This window comes from Suillus fuscotomentosus (assembly GCF_016647785.1).
Source record: "Suillus fuscotomentosus strain FC203 chromosome Unknown F5891scaffold_6, whole genome shotgun sequence".
Classification (NCBI taxonomy): Eukaryota; Fungi; Basidiomycota; class Agaricomycetes; order Boletales; family Suillaceae; genus Suillus; species Suillus fuscotomentosus.
Genome location: NW_024539518.1, coordinates 232,813 through 251,853, shown reverse-complemented (window position 1 = coordinate 251,853; position 19,041 = coordinate 232,813). Strand labels below are relative to the sequence as shown.

Below are 19,041 nucleotides of genomic sequence, written 5' to 3'. Positions count from 1 at the left end.
ACACATTGTCGTTCGCTTCTATCGGCTTGTAGGGAATGTCTATGTTACAATGACTTCGAGTATCAAATCAGAACTGGGATATTACAGCTTCGGCGCCCTGTAACTGAGGGTGGCACTGGCTTGGTTCACTGGGAGCACGAAGACTTCAGCGAGATTGACATGTGGAGGGCGCGATGCAGCCCAGACTATCTCTTCTGCAATGTCCTCAGCCACCACTTTGTGATGTGTGAGTGTATGCGGGTTACAGGTATATTAAACCACTCACGAGGCTGAAGTCCCTCGTAGACTTTGTCTGCTGCGGAGTGGTCGCCTTTATAACGGATGAGAGAAAACTCGGTCTCCACCATACCTACCAACGACTTGAGTTTAACCCTGGTTGCAATAGTGGTTCATATACCTGGTTGAATTTCGGTGACACGAATGGGAGTGTCGACAAGCTCCTTCATGAGAGAGCCCGTAAATGCACTAACAGCATGTTTTGTCGCACAGTAGATGCTGCCCCCAACATAAGCTTCCCTGCCAGCGATCGAACCAAGGTTAATAACATGTCCAGTCTTCCTCTTCTTGAAGTCTACGAGGCTGAGTGAAAGTTATGACCAAGGGCTGAAATACACACCCTTGATGAACAACTGGGTCATGGCGATCAAGCCAAACACATTGGTTGCGAACATGCCCTCCACGTTATCCAGAGACAGGTCGCCAACTCTGTCCACTCCCACGACGTATCCAGCATTATTGACTGCAACCGAATTCAAATTCATATGAACACTACAGAGGATAGATCTACTCACCGAGGATGTCTATTTCGCGGAGATCGACAGGTATCCTTTCTAGGAGGCCATTGATTTGATTTCTGTCCGAAACGTCGATTTGTATAGTGAAGAATTTGCCGCCATGTTGCAGGCCAGCTGCTTTGTGGGCAGCAGTGCATTCATCTGCAACTTTCTGTAGCGCATCTGCTCGTCGAGCGGTAAGTATGACGTTGGAGCCTCCCTATGAGATATGAATGATTAGAAATATAGCATGTCGTGGCGGACTACCTTGGCAAACAAGAGGGCGGTAGCCTGTGAGTCGATGATCAGATCAGTATTGGTGTCTCCCTCAAAGCTAGGTTTGTACACACCGCTCCGATACCAGAACTTGCTCCCGTGATAAGGACTGTCTTGCCAAGAAGGCGAGATGCGTTGAAGACGGTCATGTTTCAAGTAAGAAATTGGATTTAATAAACTTGCTGGGTGAACGGATGCTCTGCGGGGATAGTATCTGCTCGTCGAATGCAAGAGATGCACGAAGAAGCAATAGATCTCAAGCTTTATGACATGTCACGGGCCGGAATTTCCATCATGGACGACCCGCGGAGAGCCGCATACATGCATATTTTCTCCAGTCCCATGACCTTGCATGGCCATGGCACATAGTGGGAATAACGTCAACATTTCCACGATGGCGAGCATCTCAAACTCGCAATCGTCGCTGAATTATCGATGGCCCAAGCTGCTGGCATGGTTGAGGACTCGAGGGATGAAAACAGGAACAGGCGACTTGCTGGTCGAGTGCAAAGAAACACCCAGTTGAGTCACCAACCGATTTACTTCAATTTTCCGGACGGCCACCGCTTGATCTAACATCCGTCTGGACACACAGCTGCTGGGAATGGTCTTTTTGCTCGAACGTTGTGTACTGTGAGCTTTCGTGTGAATATGGATTGAGCCTTGCCCTGACAAATAGGACAGCCATCTTCCTTGCTATTTGCAGTGCCGCCGCAGGCATTGATGAATATCAGGACGTTAAAGTCCCTCCATCCAACATCTGGACCCACTCCTTTGACCGCCACGCAAATGATATCTTTGCATCTGTATATCAACCGCCCGCATGGAAGTGAGGATTCACTAGACCCTCACTATGGACCATACATTTCGACACTTCCTAGGGAGTTCGACAGTCATCCTTTGACCTGGATGGTGCAATCAAAATGTGGCCTGGAGTCCGGAGGGGTCCCACTGCTTAAGCACCTCCCGCCGAGTGTGCATGCATGCTTGGTTAAGCTGCATGACCGATTTTGTCAAGACTGGGATGCAATCCGAGCGTACTTGGTAGGAAATACTCACTCAGTTTCGTCGTCTAAAGCCATAGCAGACTGCGAATTCATACATCTCTTCAAAGTATGATGCCTATTTGGACGATAACGACGTTTCTACCAGCAATTACGCGTGGGCTTGGTTGAATGGCACGTAATTTCTGCATGAACGAGACTCCCTTATCCACCTCGCCTCCAGTCAACACGCGCTGCATATATTACCGTCTGAAAGCATCAAAGGAAGACCCCGATAATCTCACCTTATGTCCCATCCTCGACTTTGCCAACCATACCCCGAACGGGTTGCATAGTATGACTCCAGCTCCATCAGAGGCCGATATTTGGGACTCTGTGCCGGTAAAGCAGATTGGATTTAGATTTCTTTCGCCAGCAGATGCATCTGTCCAAGAGGGCGAAGAGATCTTTTTGGCTTACGGGGCTCATTCTAATCGGACGCTGTTCGTCGAATACGGATTTGTCAACGAGTCATTGGGCAACGTTGAAATTGCGGATGGTGAAGTCGATGTACAAGATGTGGTGGAATCCTTGATACTCGATCACAAATCCGGTGTCTTCGTCAAAAGCGTCCTTGAGGACGAAGGTTATTGGGGGTATGTACGTCTTCAACTTCTGGTCAACTAAGTTGCCTCATTAAGTTACCGTAGAGATTGGACCCTATATTGCTCGGCGGAATCAGTGCAGCCATCCTGGCGCTTGATTACAGCATTAAGACTTCATTGTCTTTTTGTCTCAAATAATACAATCCACCATAACACCATCCAATCGTGGCACGACGTCATAGCAGGCAAACGAGAGATTATATCTGATGGAAACGAACTCGCTTGGAAGGAGTCGTTGATCACGATTTGCGATACGGTTATCACCAAAGCCCAGGCCGGTCTGGACAGTCTCGAGAACGATGGCGCCGAGGAGTATGGTCATGGTGGCAGTGACCGGTGGCTTCCCTGGATGTGCGAGAATATACGGACACTTTGGAGGGAAGAGCTGTTGATAGCCGCGGCTGTCAAGGAACGTACGCTGAGAGGGGATGATTTCTGAGTTGATGACATTTATTTCCTCATGAAATAGGGTCGATGACTCGATGTCCTTGTGCTGATCCATCAAGGGCACTATCATATCGAGGGCAATTAAAATTCATGTGGCACTCGGATACTTCACGACATCATGTCTCATTGAAAATTTAGCATAATCATGATATTGCATGTCATGACCATACACTTACTACGAAGCTGGAACATTAAAGCTGGTGGAACCAGAGAACATGGAACATCAACTTATTTCCCGGCAACACTGACCGTTTGGTAACTGATTTTTGCACTGTAGCGGCAAATACCACTTGTTTAACTTTTACCGAAATGCCCTCCGAGGTCGTCGCTGAATCATGTCAAGGAATGTCAGTTGTGTTAGGTAGTGCTTGCTTAGCGAGAGTGATGGTCGTAGCATCGAGCAGCTATCGGTCACTGACTTCATCTTCGTCACACGATGTCGGTGCGGGCGTATGTAGGTGAACGACTTGACGTCTGCGGGGCCGGGGAATATGTCACTTTTTCACTCTGTCAATATGATTGCAACGCGGCGTCGAAGCTCGATCATGGGGCCCATCGCTCCAGCACGACTTGAACTCAAGGTCGCTGAATCTTAAGCTTGATCATTCACAACTAACCGATCATGTTAAATCATGCTATGTGCATACACCTGTAGTATGTACACAAAATCGAGCATGAAACAACTGCATAACCGACGAGCTCGGTAAACACAGGAAGACACAGCCACATTGAGAGCTTGATTTGGCTAGTCGGCTAGTAGTGTCACAGCTGCACGAACCGTGACGTTCACCGACGACTCGGAACCACCAACTTCTCTCATTTTACGGCCGAAGGCTTGACGGTCTGCTTCATCATGGCTGTTGAACCATTATTTGGGACGAGAGCCCAAAAGGCTTTCATCATCACAAGTAAGTTTATATCCCAATATTTTGTGACCTTGTCATTCAAGAACCTTTGCCACAGTTGCACTCCGTTAGTCGTTTCTTTGAAGGTTCTCGATCAAGATTTGACCTAGGTGCTCATAGAGGCCATTGTGGTAGTAGCTATGGTTGGATCAACATTCGGAATAGTGAGTGTAGTCCGCAGTCGAATCGATACGCCTGCTAACTAGCTGACGTCAAGGTTCAAGCCCATGCAGGGACGGCGTTTACAGACCTTGGGTACAAGGTACTTTTCTACGTACATCATTAACAAGCTGAACCGCTCACATTATGAAGACATTGCCATGCTACTTAGCTCTTTTTATTCTAGCAGAGTATGTAGTTGCATTCACGATCACTCCCAAGCTGTTGACAATAATGCAGGATATTCGAATTAATAATGGCACTTGATGCTCTACGATCACGGAACATCATCCAGCTCATGGGGATTGTTCGTAGGTGTCGACTTCTCTGAAAATGCCTCCTTCTTTCTGAACACTTCGTAGTTTTTCATGGAGCTCTCATCGTCTTTTCTGCTCTTCAAGTTCATGAAACCCGTGTCGCTATATTTAATTGCACGCCTCCTTGCGCTGTAGATCCAAATTCACTATGGAATAAGGTCGAACGGTTCCTAATCGTGGCTCCCTGCATAATTGCTGCGTCGTGGTTCTTTTTGATGTTCTGGATCAAGCAGCTGTATGATGAGTTCGGGTACGATCACACAGCTTATCGTGTATGCTGCTCATTACTGAAATATTGCAGATGGGTTATCTTCCATGTTGTTGGGGCAAACCCGAAATTCAAGTGTGAGCTATGTATTCATTTTTGATGACATGGCGCTGACTCGAAATAGCGATGTATCAATTCTATCAAATCTTCATCTGCTTACTTAAATTCGACTTCTTCTGTTTCGTGGGGGTGACTATGCAGGTGAACATCGTGGCTCTTGAAAATTGTCCAGGGACTGAAAATCCACAGCTTCTCATCGTTGTTCTCAGCAGAGATTCTGCTGAATTTGGTATCACGATCGCAGCGATTCCTGTCGTTTTATTTCTTTTGGCCGGTTGTGCACGTGCTGTCAAGTATGAAGTCAAATGGTATGATGGTTCCAGCGCCCACTTCGCGTGATTATCTGAATTGTCTGCTAGGTTGATGACTACGGCCCTTGCATTGATGGTGGCTGCGATGTCTTATTGTGAGGTGTTTCATTTTAATGCATTGACCGGCAACTGATAGTATGATTTAGTCTGTATGTGTATAACATGTGTTAATCATCTCGCAAGTTGACACATTCTTTAGTGTACAAACTGGTTCGCTTTTATGAGCCTTCCTCTGAGAACCAGTACATTTCAACTCGCGCCACATTGACCGTCTTCAGTAAGTCACATACAGCGTAATCTGTTTCATCATGACGCTAAACCATATCTGGCGGCTATCCTTAGCCGTCGTCGCCTTCTTGCTCCTCTTAGCCTCGTTCGCGATCGGAATCAAGTGTTTCCGTGACTTTGACAAGGGACTATCCGAATCTAAGACGCATGGTCAGTCTTATACACCTGTCAAGATGCAGGTCATCAATGCGTTTGGAATGGGTGATTAACTTTTTTAAAATTAGAACTCGGCAGGAACTCACAGTGCTTACCCACCGCCCAAATCTCAGAGCGCCAGTCATCATATTCCCCAGGTGGCGTTCCTCTTCAGCAACAGATATCCATTGAGTGATACATGTCTCTTTCTTATTCTGAACTTCACAAAGACTTGGAGACTACAATCAAGACGATATGGACAGGGAGTGCTCTGCATATGTAAAGATCTGTTCTTCAACTGTTGGAAGTGGAGAGGATCCCTTTTGTTTTATTTAGCGTTATGGACTACAGCTTACATAATCCATGTTACAGTTATATATGGAAAGCCAGATATCTCAGATACCCAAAAAGTCATGGCAAGGGAAGCCTGCGGCTCGGGTCTTTCTTTGGAAGTTTGAAACAAAGTCTTGCGAGTAACAACGTCACGTGTACGAGAAACGGTCAGGCGAGTGGAATTTGAAAACCAATCGACATTCAAGGACAGCGTTTGATCCCGCGGAACCAATTTGTGTTGTCGCCCTGTGCACGTTCCACTCGAACCCTACTTTGGCTCAGGCATGTCTTAAAGCTTAAGCTTAAGCTCTTGTGTATTCTGAAACTTTCGCATGGCGGTTTCAGCTTATTGAGCGTCGGAACTGTTATCATTCGCATTTTGATTGTTATGGCATTATCTTGCTCTTTTCATGGTATCATTTGTATTCCCTACGCTCTTGACAAAAAGCGGTTCTCGAAAATTGATGGATCTGCGCCTCTCCTCTTAGGGACAGAAGTTATCTTCCTGCATCCGTTTTCACTTTCGGTGGTAGGACTGCACCGCCCGATGATGGAATCGATTTCATCAACGCCCACTTGATTACTTCAACTACAGGTGGTGATGAGACTATAATCCAACTATGGCCGCCAGTTGACCGGTGAGTTCTTGCTACCGATTATGCTGATTGCGGTCACCCATCCGAATACACCTTCGCCTCGCCTAGACCTGGAAGCGAACACAATATGCGCAGTGCAACTAAATATGTCAGCAGAGAAGGGGTTAGTACGAAATGCGCGCGTGCGCATCACTGCTCTGCGCCGACGGTTCGTCAAAGTGCAAATTCCAGACAGGCGAAGTTCATCGTTTGCCTCACACCACTTTCGCCTTAGATCCCGCGCGTTCGAATTGGATGGCCAAGCGTAAATCATCTCCATTAAGAACCATACAAGACGAATGTCTTAGTCTATCATCATAGGGCTACTTCAAGGTGCCTCTGGCCTGAGGCCTCAAACTCAAAGTTGTTTCAATCTACGTAGGTAAAGTTCTGACTCACAAAGAAGTATAAATGTCCATCACTGCACAGAACAAAGTTTGTCTTGTTATCAGCACATCGGATTGTGCAACTCGTCAGTTGGACATATATTACAAGGTACTGCATTTTCTATGTTCATAGCAGCTCACCATTGACAAAAGCTCTCAGCATGGTCAGCCTCAGTAGGCTACTTGTATCCCAGGAGAGAGCGTCATTGTCGGTGTCGACTTTTTCGACACTTTTCTTACCGGCCTTTGTTTCGTACTTTACAATGGCCGTCCTGGTTCAACGAAAACGCACTGCAATGATCCGCTTTGCGCTTCTTCCAGTTACATTGCTATGTTCATATCGAGCTGGCTCGTCGCTCGATCTTTCTTTCGGAATTCCCGATTACCTTTTCCTCAATCAAATACTAGTTGTGAGTGCACTGTACAAATTGTCCGTCAGGAAGAGCCTGTCTCATTCAAGTGTTACAACTCAGGCCGCCGTATTCACCTTTTCGATGCGATCGACCGGTTGGGCTTTCGCGAAAAAACCATATAGTCGAATCGCTTTACAACCGAACAAAACGTTCAACGGTAATACCATCTCAGACAGCACAAGCAGCCAGTTGACCAATGTCGAGGATACCCCACTATTCACCGCATTCTGGAATGCATGGGATCTATCAGTTAATCTTCGCGGGATTGGGTGGGATTGGCCGAAAGGCCTACGCATTCCAAAGAGCAGTTGTGGAACAGAGTCAAGACCAAAGTTCCTGCTCAGCACTCTCGCGAAGCTATTGTTCAACACGCTTGCATTTGATGCCGCCTCTAGAGCCGCTCACTATCTTTCTCCGGAAAGATTCGGATCAGCTGAAGGGGGCACAATATTTGACGCATCACTACCGCCCCTCAGTCGCTATACCCGGTCTGCCTTCATTACGATCCTCTCTGGTTGTGCAGCATATTTTTTGGTTGAATCGCTGTATCACATATACACCATTGTGTTTGTCTTGTTGTTCAGACAAGCACCGTCTCAATGGCCGCCCTTGTTTGATACCCCATGGCTTTCGACATCACTGACCAGTTTTTGGGGTCGCAAGTGGCATCAATTGCTCCGGGAGTACTTTATATCAGTCGGTGCCCGACCATTGGCATACCTATTCGGTCGCCCTGGAGGGGTGATGGGCGCATTCCTCATCTCAGGCGCTCTGCACTATCTTGTATTGAAGGCAATGGAACGGGGTGGTCACCCTGTTGTGGTGTTTGGGTTCTTCATCATGCAAGCCGTCGGTCTAATTCTTGAAGGCATATGGAAGAAACGTACGGGCTTACGTGTCGATGGATTTTTGGGCTCGTTGTGGACTTGGCTGTGGCTAGTCTTTTGGGGTACCTTCATGATTGATGCATGGGCGAGAGTTGGTTTGATCGAGTCCAAGTTCTTTCCTGACGATTACAGGCCGACAGTCTTGCTTGTCCACTTTTTGAAACATGGTTTTAATTTGTTTTAGATTCTGAGAGATCATTATGTAGCTCGGCGACGTTGATGTACTGCTTTTCCCCCTAACTATGTATACTCCTTTTTTTGATCCTCGGTTGTCCATTACCTACTTGTATGTACTTGTACCGTTATACGTAACATTTGTGTCAGTCTTCAGCAGTTCTGGCGCGAGGAGCCTTCTTGAGGCAATGAGTGGTGTGGTGAATGAACGGAAGGCTGCTGTTGCACGGATGGGCAGAAAATGTCCGAAGATGAACAGGTGCTTGTATTCAACTAGACAGAACGAATCCGGCGGTATCTCGTGCTTAGATATTATAGATTATCAAGTATGACACCAATCAGAATTGAAGGGGGACAGAAAATTGGAACTCCAAACACCGGATTCACGCGCCAAAGTTAACGTTCAAAGTCCTATCAAAGAAAGCAATGGAAACTATTTCATCATCTCCAGTTCTTCGAAGACGACGAGGGCTTTCGGGCGTAGCCTTGGATCATGATGCCAACATCTCTCAATAAGTCTTGTGATGGGTCCTCCCAATCCGTGCAGCAATGGTCTCTTTCGTTCCCTCAGGCAATCGATTATATTCTCTCCATGATATGGGATGCCTCCAGTATAGATCTAAAGTGAGGTGAAAGCGAGGAGTAATGAGTCTGATGACTTGAACAGGACAAAACCACTTGCCTTATATAGCACACAAGCAAATGCATATACATATGTCGGCTTCCATGCGCATAGTTTCCGAATTTCCAAAGAAAATAAGCTCTGGGGCAATCCAATTAAGCGTTTCTCGGCGGTCGACATTAGTAGAATCCAACCCTTGACGTGTATCATCAGATCTCGAGATTCCGAAGTCGGTCAGACGAGCATTCTCTCGTCTGTCGACCATGACATTACACTATATGGAAAAAACCTGCGAACCTTTCTGACATGAAAAACACTCACTCCCTTGAGATCGCCATGAACGATAGGCGGATCGAAAGTATGCAGGTAGCAAAGACCTTTTGCAGCTCCTTCTGCCTGGATAGAGAATCTCTAATTAATCGGTGTTGCTGATAACGAATGATATAACTTACCAGATGCCGAAGATCCCAGTTCTCCCTGCCCGTATACTCTATGTACGTTTTCACATTACTACTGTACATGCATTCCGAAACAAGCCACAGCCTATAGTCTTTGTCTATGACTCCTATAAATGGCACGATATTCTCGTGTTTCAAGTGACTCTAAATCACTGCCTCGCTCACAAAGTCCTAAACATGCGAACAGGTGAGTAGGATGTAGATCGACGGATGATGAACTACTCACTTTGTGACACTGCGCTATGGATGGCAGGTGCGATCGCTTGATAGCAACAGATCGATGGTCATAAGACGCTGTAAAGATAGTTGTAGATCCACCCTGCTCAACAACGCGCATCGGGGTTGGCTCTAGTCCGTCCAACCGCAGCTGACATGGTAAACGGTCAGATTTTCGTGATAGTCGAATGATATATCTCAAAAGCCGCGCGCGTGTGGCATGGTCGGTTGAAGGATCTCGCAAGATCTGGATGTCTAAAGTCGACCACATAAATAGACTAGAGATATGAGTTTACCTCTTCAAGCAGATCGACCATATCTTGTGCTTGGTTGTGTGCGAGGCCATAAAAGTCATTTTCATAATCTCTTCCGCACAAGCCAGAAGGACGCGAAGGACTGCCACATCATCGCAAGGAACAATATGTCTTGATGTAAATTTGACTGATACGTGCATAGGACACGGATCTCTTTCCCATCAGGAAGATATGAGAACGGGCGACCGAAAGCCAAAAAAAATGAGGTTTACGCTGCGATCCAGAAGGCTCTTCAAAGTATCCCTGATAATCCGATGCATGGTTAATATCATGAGATCATTGTGATCTCAGTTTCTCCACTCTATGATTTTCTGTTTCAGTTCGTTCAGAAGCCTAGAGTGTGTTGATTGTATGAATCAGGCATCACTGGTTACCCTACCCTATATTGTTTGTGCAGCGTCTCAGGTATGCGTAAGTGTATACCATCAGATTCTGAAACACAATGATGAGCTTCTTCAGGGTTTGCACGAAAGAATGGAAGCACTTGGTAGACTTTGACATGGTTGACGTATTCGCGACATATTCACCTGTCTTCTTCCATTATAAGCTCGTTGGATTTCTCGATTTTCCGAAGAAGTTTTGTTACGCGATTGCTCAAGTTCTCGTCGCCATGGGTCCCAGTCTGATGGGTCACTTATAAAGCTCGGTACGATGAGGGGTGAAATGAAAGCATGAGGGACGGCTGAATGCGAAACCGGCTGCAGAAGACGTCATTAGGGCATATAGCGATTGGGTCATCATGTACACTGACTTGGAGATAATGGTTCTGCAACTGTGATGCATCAATATCGTGCGGGTATGGTTGATGAGATGGATGTGCATGAGGATTGAGGGTAGGTGTTATCGTCCTGTTTCAGCATCGGGTTTCATGAACTTTCGTCAGCTCCTGTGGAACACGAGTCCTGCACCGATGACATTCGACCTTCATAGCGGCCTTGATAGTACGATAGGGACGTGGAATGGAAGTGAAAATTGGCAGGCAATTTATGAGTTGGGCCTTGTATGTATGAACTATCACGAATTAGGGGTAAGCATTGGCCTAATGCGGTCCCTACTTCATTACAAGGGACCCTGGCGGCCTTGTCGATGATTATGGGTTCTTTGAGTTTCTTGAAACCAAACGAGCTTCCCAACTCAGTTGTGCATTGTACAATGCATGGTCGTCGCAGTGATCCGCGCGATAAGGCCGTTGAGTCCAATACACCAGCGCGCAATCAATCAAGCGAGTACTGGTTGCGGAAACCGCGTCACGGACACATGACGTGTTTGACGCCTTTGGGCTAGCGATCTTGTTTTGACGGCTAGGCGCCCAAAAGGGAACAAAAGCCATGAGAATTAACACACACTGGCGACAAAGAGACCTACGTACATTTTGATCCAAGAACAAGAAGTGGGCGCTGTTCTCTACATAACCATGGATTCCAGGCTTGTTCAATGTTGGATACTACAAATTGAAATAGAGATCAACTTTAGGTGGGAGATCCGACCTACATGAAGATCATATTACTGATCAGTTTTCGATGCGGGTAAGTAGTGTTGAAGCGAGTAGTTAGAAGGTCAGGTGGAGCTTATACTTATCCATGATTGTCTCTATCATATTGCCGTACGTGAGCATGTACGGCAGACCGAGCTCGTTCCCAATGTCCCGTGCAGAGTAATAGTGCCATAAGTAGCACAAAAAGTACCCAGTCGAACAATCCTAGAGCACCATGCTCAATATTCTCGACAAGAAACGGCAGTAGCCCATGATAACAAACACCAAATCTATTCGCGCATTTGGAAACCACGAATGGTAATGGCATTCTTCCACACAGGCGATGTATGAGGACAGCCTCCGCGGATATTATGCATCATCTAGGATTTGGAGGACAGTATTGTGTTGGCCACTGATACGCACTGTGGGTTAGTGATAGTATCACCAGACGGGAGATGTCATGATGTCAGCGGAGCGCAGCACGAAAAACGCTGGAAAATATCTCAAGCAAAGCATCAGAGCTCTCCGTAGAAGCGTCATCTCAATGGACATTTCTCCGGATAGCCCAGTGCTTGCAACTAGCTCAACGTTGCAACGGCTGGACATACCAACGAAGCTGTAGAGCACAAAGACATGACAACTGGGAGGTATTCCAATGCAGGAGGCATGTTTTCGTACTCCACAGGATAGAAGGTATGACTGTCTTGCCTGTCTTGCCTGTGGCCAATAGATGGAGGATGGAGAGCAAATGGAGAGCTTGAAGAGATGGCACTGATCACAAGTGCGTGGGAACATTAGCGATCATAACGATATCGCAGCTTGTAAGTATTACTTAGTGCCTTTGCCACCTGTGAAAGCAGTTGCAAGGCTGGAATAAAATTCCTCATCTCTTTACTTGCGGCATCCGCATCTCAAGACAGTCTCTAAAGGCTCATAGATTGACGAATAGTAACAGCTACATCATATTTTGTGCTACTAGTAGAACTAGATGGCTGTTAATGGTAGTACTCCAGGCTGTTTTACGTACCGCGGCAGGTTACGTCGTATCGCATTCTACAGAGGCCAGGCGAGGGCATCGCGAAGAGCAGGAGACTCACATACGAAATTCACGCAGACAGGCTTCGGACACCAAGCTCATTGAGCTCTGTTTATTGAGGTGGAGGGCGTGTATGATAATACAGATGATCCCGCAAATAGCATGGAAGGCACTGTATGAGTGGGTAATGAATATTAATAATGTCCATTGCAAGATGATTGCTCGGGGGAAACATTCACTTTCAAAATGCCCCGATAGATCAGCAGTGACGTCTCGTGATCTACGATCGTTTTGTCCTCGAGAACTCCATCAGGAGCATCATGACAAGGCAGGAGATTGAGCGTTTTCAAATCTCGAGGCTTTGTTGTCACATGCTGGATATGATAACAAGGAGATGCTTCTGAAAGTCCTGTGATCGCTGCCAAAGTCATAGCCCCCTGGCATTGAGTCGACACCGCTATTGCCAATGATTCATGATCGTCACAAGCCACGGCGAAAGACGTGGCGTGATTAGTCTTCCCGCCTATATATGAGCACTGCTGCACTGCATCACACTGCACGCCGACTCCCAGAAAACGCCAGTGCAAGGTCTTGTGGTGCTGTACTGAGTCGGAAAGGTTCTTCCATGTATATGTGAAAGTGGTACATGGCACCCCCCCCGAACAGACACGAACAGTGCTCTAGGAACATCTGAACATGTGCCATGTCCAAAAGATTAAAGACTGGCGAGAGCGCCAGTGCAAGGTGCTCCAGCTTCCAGGGCGTGACGGCGGTCTATAAGCGTCTGAACTTGTTCTGAGAACAAAAGTTAAAGGCTGGAGCACAGCAGAGCAGAGACAGAAAGTGTCGTCAAGTGTTTTCAGTCATTCAGAATTTGCACTTCTGAGCGATTGCCTTCAAGTTGAAGTCGGGATCAGATGCCATGGTGATCTGCAATTCGTAGAGGCATTCGAGCACAAGAGTATCAATGTCATTCGAGCCCTTCTTGTAGAAAGGAAAGGACAAAGACAAGATATTGTAATGTAGAAGGCGTGGAAGAGTGACAGGAACATATCTTGTTCCCGATGTCGAAATGCACTGCTTTTACTGGTGAATAGATAAAACGAACGCGTCGTAGACATCCATATTGTATAATCAAGTAGCTTTGGGGCTCATCCCCAAGATGTGTCGAAGGGCTTTATCAAACATCCAAAGGTACAGACTCGGAGGCATCACCTGGCAAGACATATTGATGTCCATAATCGTTCGCCAAATCGCGTATTGCCCCTGAGATACTAGCCATAGGAACCCTGCTTTGGCATTAAAAAGATGATGGAGGTGCAGCAAAAATTTGGAAGCACTTGGAAACAATTTTGGGCGCTGGCATGGAATGTGACTGTTACTGCAGCACGTGACCCATCTCATTTCAGCGCGTTGTGTGACGGTCAACGCGTTTCTTGCCACCATGGATGACAACGACCCCATATCCCAGTTCTTTGACGAAGAAGATGTAGACCTTTACGCCGTCTTGTACCTCAAATCAGATACCTCCACAGAAGATATCCGGAAGTCCTACAGGAAACTTGCTTTGCTGTGTCATCCTGACAAACTAGTTAACGCCACCGAGGAGGAAAGGGCCAAAGCATCTACGCAGTTCCAGAGGATTGGTTTTGCATACACCGTACTAAGCGATGAAAAGCGGAGGAAGAAATATGACAAAACCGGAAAGACCGACGAAGGATTACTCGGTGAGGCGGATGAGGACGGTGGTTGGGAAGCTTACTTTGAGGATCTATTTGATCGCGTCACACGCGGGAGACTGGACGAAATGAAGAAAGAATATCAAGGTGCGTCTAAATTATATCTGGTAGATTGTTAAGTAACTCTACTTACAGGATCTCCTGAGGAGATTGAGGACCTCAAGGCCGCGTACCTCGAAACCAGAGGATCTTTCGACGAAATCATGAAGCACATTCCTCACTCTACTATTGATGATGAGCCGAGATTCATCGTCGCACTTTCGAATCTTGTACAAGCTGGTGATCTGCCGAGTCTTCCGCAATGGGTGTCAAGCTCCAAAGACGAGAAAGCCAAGTTAGTGAGGAAGAAGCAGAGTGACAAAGAGGCAAAGGAGGCTGAAGAACTCGCGAAGGAACTTGGCGTATGGGATGAGTTCTATGGAAGCGGAAAGACAGGGGCGCGAAAAGGCAAGGGGAAAGCGAAGAAATCAGCAGATGACGATGATGATGACAAGGGAGACACTTCAGCACTCCAGGCCCTCATTTTGAAGAGACAGAAGGACCGCCACGGTTTCCTGGATGACCTGGCTGCTAAGTACTCAAATATGGAAGAGTCACCCAGAAAGAAAGGAGGAAAGGGAAAGAAACGGAAGAAGGGCGCTGACGAGTCTGAGGCTGAAGTGGAATCACCAAAGAAGAAACTTCATGTCCAGGATCCTCCTGATATCGATGACGAGGAATTTGCCAAGATACAACAAAGGATTTTTTCGGATAAACGCAAGCCAACAGGTGAAGGATCATCACCAGCAAAGGGAAGACGGAGCGGGAGAGCGAAGAAAGCCAAATAACCCCTGTTCTGTGGATGTTTGCTGTCGTACCTGCCTCGTTCTGCTTTGTATTGTATTTATTTTGATGCATTCGTCTAAATTATTGTTGTCAAGACCTGAGGCCTGACTGGTTGACCCTTGTCTATGTTGCATCTGACGCGTCTGCTGGCTGATGATGTACTTAATCAGCTACGACGGTGGCAATTTGTTAGATTCCAACCTCCACAAGTGATAATGAGATTATTAGTGAGGCTCACACGTATCTTACTAGATCAATTCCTAAACTACGACGAGCGTGAATAATGGCCACCAGCTCCTTGATGCACTCCTCTAAAATGACAACATTGTCCAGCAGTTGCGACAATGTAACTTGCGTTGCCTTCCCTCCATGCAAGTCCTCTCCCTCTGATCGAGTAGCTGTGTGCCCCCCCCATTGACTTCCTGCACTGAAAATATCATCTTCATCCGCATTCCACTTTGATGGCTGGGCTGATATCCAAGGACTCAAGTGGGGAACGGGAGCCACGAAAGGTTCAACGACAATATCTCGCGTGCGCTGATAATGTGGAGCAAATGGACTTGCAGCGACATTTTTGCCGCCCGACCTCGGGGGTGTTGTGGGTTCAGAAGGCGCCTTGGATGGAGCGACTTTGCTTTTTCTTGGGGTCAGGAAAGACACGAGAGCCAAAGTCTTCGGCTTCGGCTTCGGGCGTTGAGGAGGCGTTTCAGAAGCCTGAACGACATCCCAAGAACCTGACTGCGATAAGTTAGGCGATAAGGCATCTTGAACTGGTTCAAGTGAGAGAGTGAGTGCATCTGTCAGATTTTCAGAGAACAAAAGACCCTGTCGCCTTTCAAGAAGATATTGGTCGAAATTTTCGACTGATTGCCGGTAGCGTTCCAGCTGGCCGACGAGGCCTTGGAAGATAGTGTGTACGACAGGGCGGCTATGTTCATCGAGCCTGATGGCGGGGAGTATGTTGGTTTCTGTAGCAAACTTCTCATCGATCACAGAGTCTATGGATCTATCATCTCGACCATCATCTGCATCGAGATAGGGATCCGAGAATGGAGCGAGAGTTTCTGATACTGCACATGTAAGCCACCCCGCGATAGAGCGGTTAGGACAGACAGCTAACTCTGCAAGCACGCCCGTGAGCGAAATGTTCATCTTTGGCGAGTTCGAGAAGAATGTACGCATAGACTCGAGGATGAGCGAGAGAATGGGGTCATTGACATTGAGCCGATGCTTGAACTTTGAACGTGCGTCCACGTCTTCGTCATCATGGATATGGAAACAACTATGGTTCTGGATGGACGACATTGCGTCGCGAAGATAGTGGTCATAGCCAGTGCTGAATGCATCATCGTTATGTGAGGGATCAACACGGGAGACCAGTGTGAGGTAGAGTCCCATCTCACGCTCGTGCGTGGAGAACGTTATATCTGGCTGGACGAATGTGGGCAGGGGCGGCAATCGTGGCCTTGCAGAGGGTTTGGTCTCCTCTGCACCGGGGTAAACAAATTCTTCATCGCTATCATCTTCAGTTATCTGTGTGACGTCCGGGAAAATCATAGCAGGCTCAGGATAGCTCGTGGCATTTGCATCATAGAAGACGAGGAACAGACCGCTGGTCGAAACGTGACATCTCTGGCTCAGCATCGACTGCAATAACTGCAGAGCAGATGCGACTGTCGTCTGATTCTTCGAGCGCAGATTCGTGAGTAGTAAGTCTTTCAGCGTGAATCGCCCCATTGAGGTGAAGTATTCTGATTGTTTCTGCGATTCAGGAGCCTCCATCTCAAGCAGAACCATCGCGCTACTCTTGCGTCGGCGGAGCTTTGTTGAGCGGTCAGCAGCGCGAGGTGGAGCACTACTGAGATTGAGCATGCGAGGGTGTGGTCGGAAACGGGAGGCATCATCGTTGTCCTCACTCATGAGGAATTCGACGAAGAGGTCGGAAAGCTGACCTGGTTCGAGAGTACGAATTACGATGTCGATATAAGACATCACAGCAACAGCGCTACCATCGAGATCAGAACACTCAAGAACGGATGGGTAGAGTATGTTCTCAAGGAAGCTGCGACGCACGGCATCCAATATAGAGTGCACAATGGAAGTGCCTACCAACGCAGACGCATCGAGGTTGGACTCGGGGGAATCATGAACATTGTTTCTGCGGAAAATGTCCTGCAGAAATTCTAGCAACTTGAGGAAGTGGTCGAGGCGAGATTTGAAGTCTGGGTTAGAAGAATCCTCGATACCCGAGACGCGGTTATTCTCCACCACTAATTCAGCATGCTCTGTCTCATCTTCAGTGTCTGGTCCTGTGCTACCTAGCACCATACCACTGCCATCCAAGGAATCAGCCCGAGTCGGTGACTTGATCTCCAATTTCGATGGAAGCAAAGAGTATACTGCGCCCAGACCCGCCCCAAGAACGTCTGAAAAATCACCATCGACGATATACTCCGCCAAGGCAAGTGCTGCATCTGTAATCGGATCTCCAGCTGCGGTCCCTGATCCAGACGCTGCAGGTGGCTCCTGTTCATCCCCTGCTAATCTATGTATCGGTTCCCCAGGGGACATTGCAACATCCATGAGGAAGAGCAAGCCCGTGCGTGCAAAATCACCAATTTGCCCTTCGCGATGAACGAATCGGAGTAGATAGTTGAAAAGGAGGAACTCGTATTCTGTCTTGTGAGAATGGGCAGCCTGAGATGCAGGAGCAGACGTTATTGTGACCTGTGAAGGTGTCGGTGATGCGCGCTCCCTTGTCTCCTCATCCTCGTTCTTGCCCTCATCTTCATCCTCGTCCTCATCCTCATCCTCTTCTTCAACGGAGAAAAGCGGTTCTGAGTGGTACCAGTGCTTATCATGGAAGAAAATCATCAAGAGTTCGCGGTACGTTCGTATGCGGCTGCACAAAATACACAGTAAGTTCAACACTGCCATCCATCAGCATCCACAGATCGTCAAACACGACACAAACACTCACGATCAAGCTCATAATCAGACGGCTGGCTCCGTACGGCATTTTTAGCAGCTCCCATAATCCTGTTCCGACCGTCTAGCTGCTCTTGGATGTCGTCTCCGGCACAGTTACGCAGGAGGCGCAGGACGGCGCGATGTACAGCGGAGTGCACGAGGAATTGTTCGTCCATGAGAACAACCATGTTTTGCACTGCACGGAGAACCTCGGCCTGGATTCCAGAAGGTCGGTCGGGTTCTGCGAGGCGCACGAGTGTGCCCAAGACATCTGTGAGAGCAAGAACTATTAGATACAGTTGCCTAGGGCAGATCGTAGTTGTTGGGGTGCAGACCATTCTTGAGCAGAAATTCTAAGCAGGCACCAGTTGCGCTGACGAAGAGCAATAATAAACGCTATCGAGACCTTCATGGTTGCAGAGCACATACCCTTCTTCGTTGTGGGCCGATTCTCTGATCAGGGCGTCGACCATCAATTGCAAGTGGGCTGGGGCATCGGTAGATTTGATGCCCTTGGTGAGCTGTCGCTCGTCTGGGTGCTCGAGTATTGTCTACGAGCAAGCCGACTCGCGTTCAATTGGGATCTACGGAAATTCGGGAAGGGAGTAGTACCTTGATGACATTCCAGGATCTGCTAAACTCATCTGCGTGGTCTTGAACGGGCTTTGGGGAGGCTTGGGGCGTTGCGCGGAGGAATTTGGAGAAGTAGTCCATCGTGCCTGGACATTAGCCCGTATGGACTCTCTAGAAAGTGATCTACCAAATGAAACTGGATATGAACGCGGCCTCTCACGTGATGTGCGCAAAAACTACAGTCAACTTCAAGCTTGTGAGCATGCAGTATAAGTACACGTGTAACTCGGTTAGATAAGTAAAAGGACAAGTACACGAGACAAGAATCCGTGAATGGGTATTTGAGTAATAAAGTATAAAGAACTGATAAAGAATCATACACAAAGAAAAGATAATGAT

The 19,041-nt window shown here is 47.4% G+C and overlaps 7 protein-coding genes across 7 annotated transcripts; 4 read left to right on the top strand and 3 right to left on the bottom strand.

Moving 5' to 3' along the window:
• Positions 1-3: 3 nt before the first annotated feature.
• Positions 4-1,338, bottom strand: F5891DRAFT_621820 (uncharacterized protein). The gene is made up of 7 exons (XM_041372499.1): positions 1,124-1,338; positions 1,041-1,064; positions 792-993; positions 617-739; positions 398-571; positions 266-349; positions 4-215 (listed from the first exon to the last, which is right to left on the bottom strand). The coding sequence occupies exons 1-7, from the start codon at positions 1,196-1,198 to the stop codon at positions 82-84; spliced, it is 816 nt and encodes a 271-aa protein (XP_041231248.1). The 5' UTR covers positions 1,199-1,338; the 3' UTR covers positions 4-81.
• A 183-nt stretch (positions 1,339-1,521) lies between these two features.
• Positions 1,522-3,136, top strand: F5891DRAFT_1138355 (uncharacterized protein; the record flags this gene model as incomplete). Its single annotated transcript, XM_041364854.1, has 5 exons — positions 1,522-1,570; positions 1,645-1,682; positions 1,734-2,162; positions 2,252-2,688; positions 2,743-3,136. The coding sequence occupies 5 exons, from the start codon at positions 1,522-1,524 to the stop codon at positions 3,134-3,136; spliced, it is 1,347 nt and encodes a 448-aa protein (XP_041231247.1).
• A 711-nt stretch (positions 3,137-3,847) lies between these two features.
• F5891DRAFT_1005879 (uncharacterized protein) lies at positions 3,848-6,039 on the top strand (the record flags this gene model as incomplete). The annotated part of the gene is made up of 14 exons (XM_041360406.1): positions 3,848-4,052; positions 4,108-4,116; positions 4,170-4,213; positions 4,267-4,311; positions 4,362-4,399; positions 4,449-4,519; positions 4,571-4,775; positions 4,827-4,870; positions 4,918-4,994; positions 5,043-5,161; positions 5,213-5,259; positions 5,364-5,441; positions 5,507-5,653; positions 5,722-6,039. Coding segments are annotated over exons 1-14 (1,037 nt in total), but the record flags the coding sequence as incomplete, so codon positions are not given.
• A 649-nt stretch (positions 6,040-6,688) lies between these two features.
• Positions 6,689-8,730, top strand: F5891DRAFT_621724 (membrane bound O-acyl transferase family-domain-containing protein). Its single transcript, XM_041372498.1, has 6 exons — positions 6,689-6,724; positions 6,791-6,820; positions 6,877-6,937; positions 6,992-7,050; positions 7,102-7,351; positions 7,415-8,730. Exons 5-6 carry the CDS (start codon positions 7,103-7,105, stop codon positions 8,423-8,425), a joined length of 1,260 nt encoding a protein of 419 aa, XP_041231245.1. The 5' UTR covers positions 6,689-6,724; positions 6,791-6,820; positions 6,877-6,937; positions 6,992-7,050; position 7,102; the 3' UTR covers positions 8,426-8,730.
• Positions 8,731-9,098: 368 nt separating this feature from the next.
• On the bottom strand, positions 9,099-9,639 carry F5891DRAFT_942515 (kinase-like domain-containing protein; the record flags this gene model as incomplete). Its single annotated transcript, XM_041374428.1, has 3 exons — positions 9,099-9,311; positions 9,359-9,423; positions 9,486-9,639. Coding segments are annotated over 3 exons (432 nt in total), but the record flags the coding sequence as incomplete, so codon positions are not given.
• Positions 9,640-13,979: 4,340 nt separating this feature from the next.
• F5891DRAFT_1101844 (uncharacterized protein) lies at positions 13,980-15,241 on the top strand (the record flags this gene model as incomplete). Its single annotated transcript, XM_041363594.1, has 2 exons — positions 13,980-14,361; positions 14,410-15,241. 2 exons carry the CDS (start codon positions 13,980-13,982, stop codon positions 15,099-15,101), a joined length of 1,074 nt encoding a protein of 357 aa, XP_041231243.1. The 3' UTR covers positions 15,102-15,241.
• Positions 15,242-15,333: 92 nt separating this feature from the next.
• Positions 15,334-18,783, bottom strand: F5891DRAFT_943147 (Retinoic acid induced 16-like protein-domain-containing protein; the record flags this gene model as incomplete). Its single annotated transcript, XM_041374464.1, has 5 exons — positions 15,334-18,029; positions 18,080-18,340; positions 18,405-18,442; positions 18,499-18,620; positions 18,682-18,783. The coding sequence occupies 5 exons, from the start codon at positions 18,781-18,783 to the stop codon at positions 15,334-15,336; spliced, it is 3,219 nt and encodes a 1,072-aa protein (XP_041231242.1).
• Between the last annotated feature and the right edge of the window lie 258 nt (positions 18,784-19,041).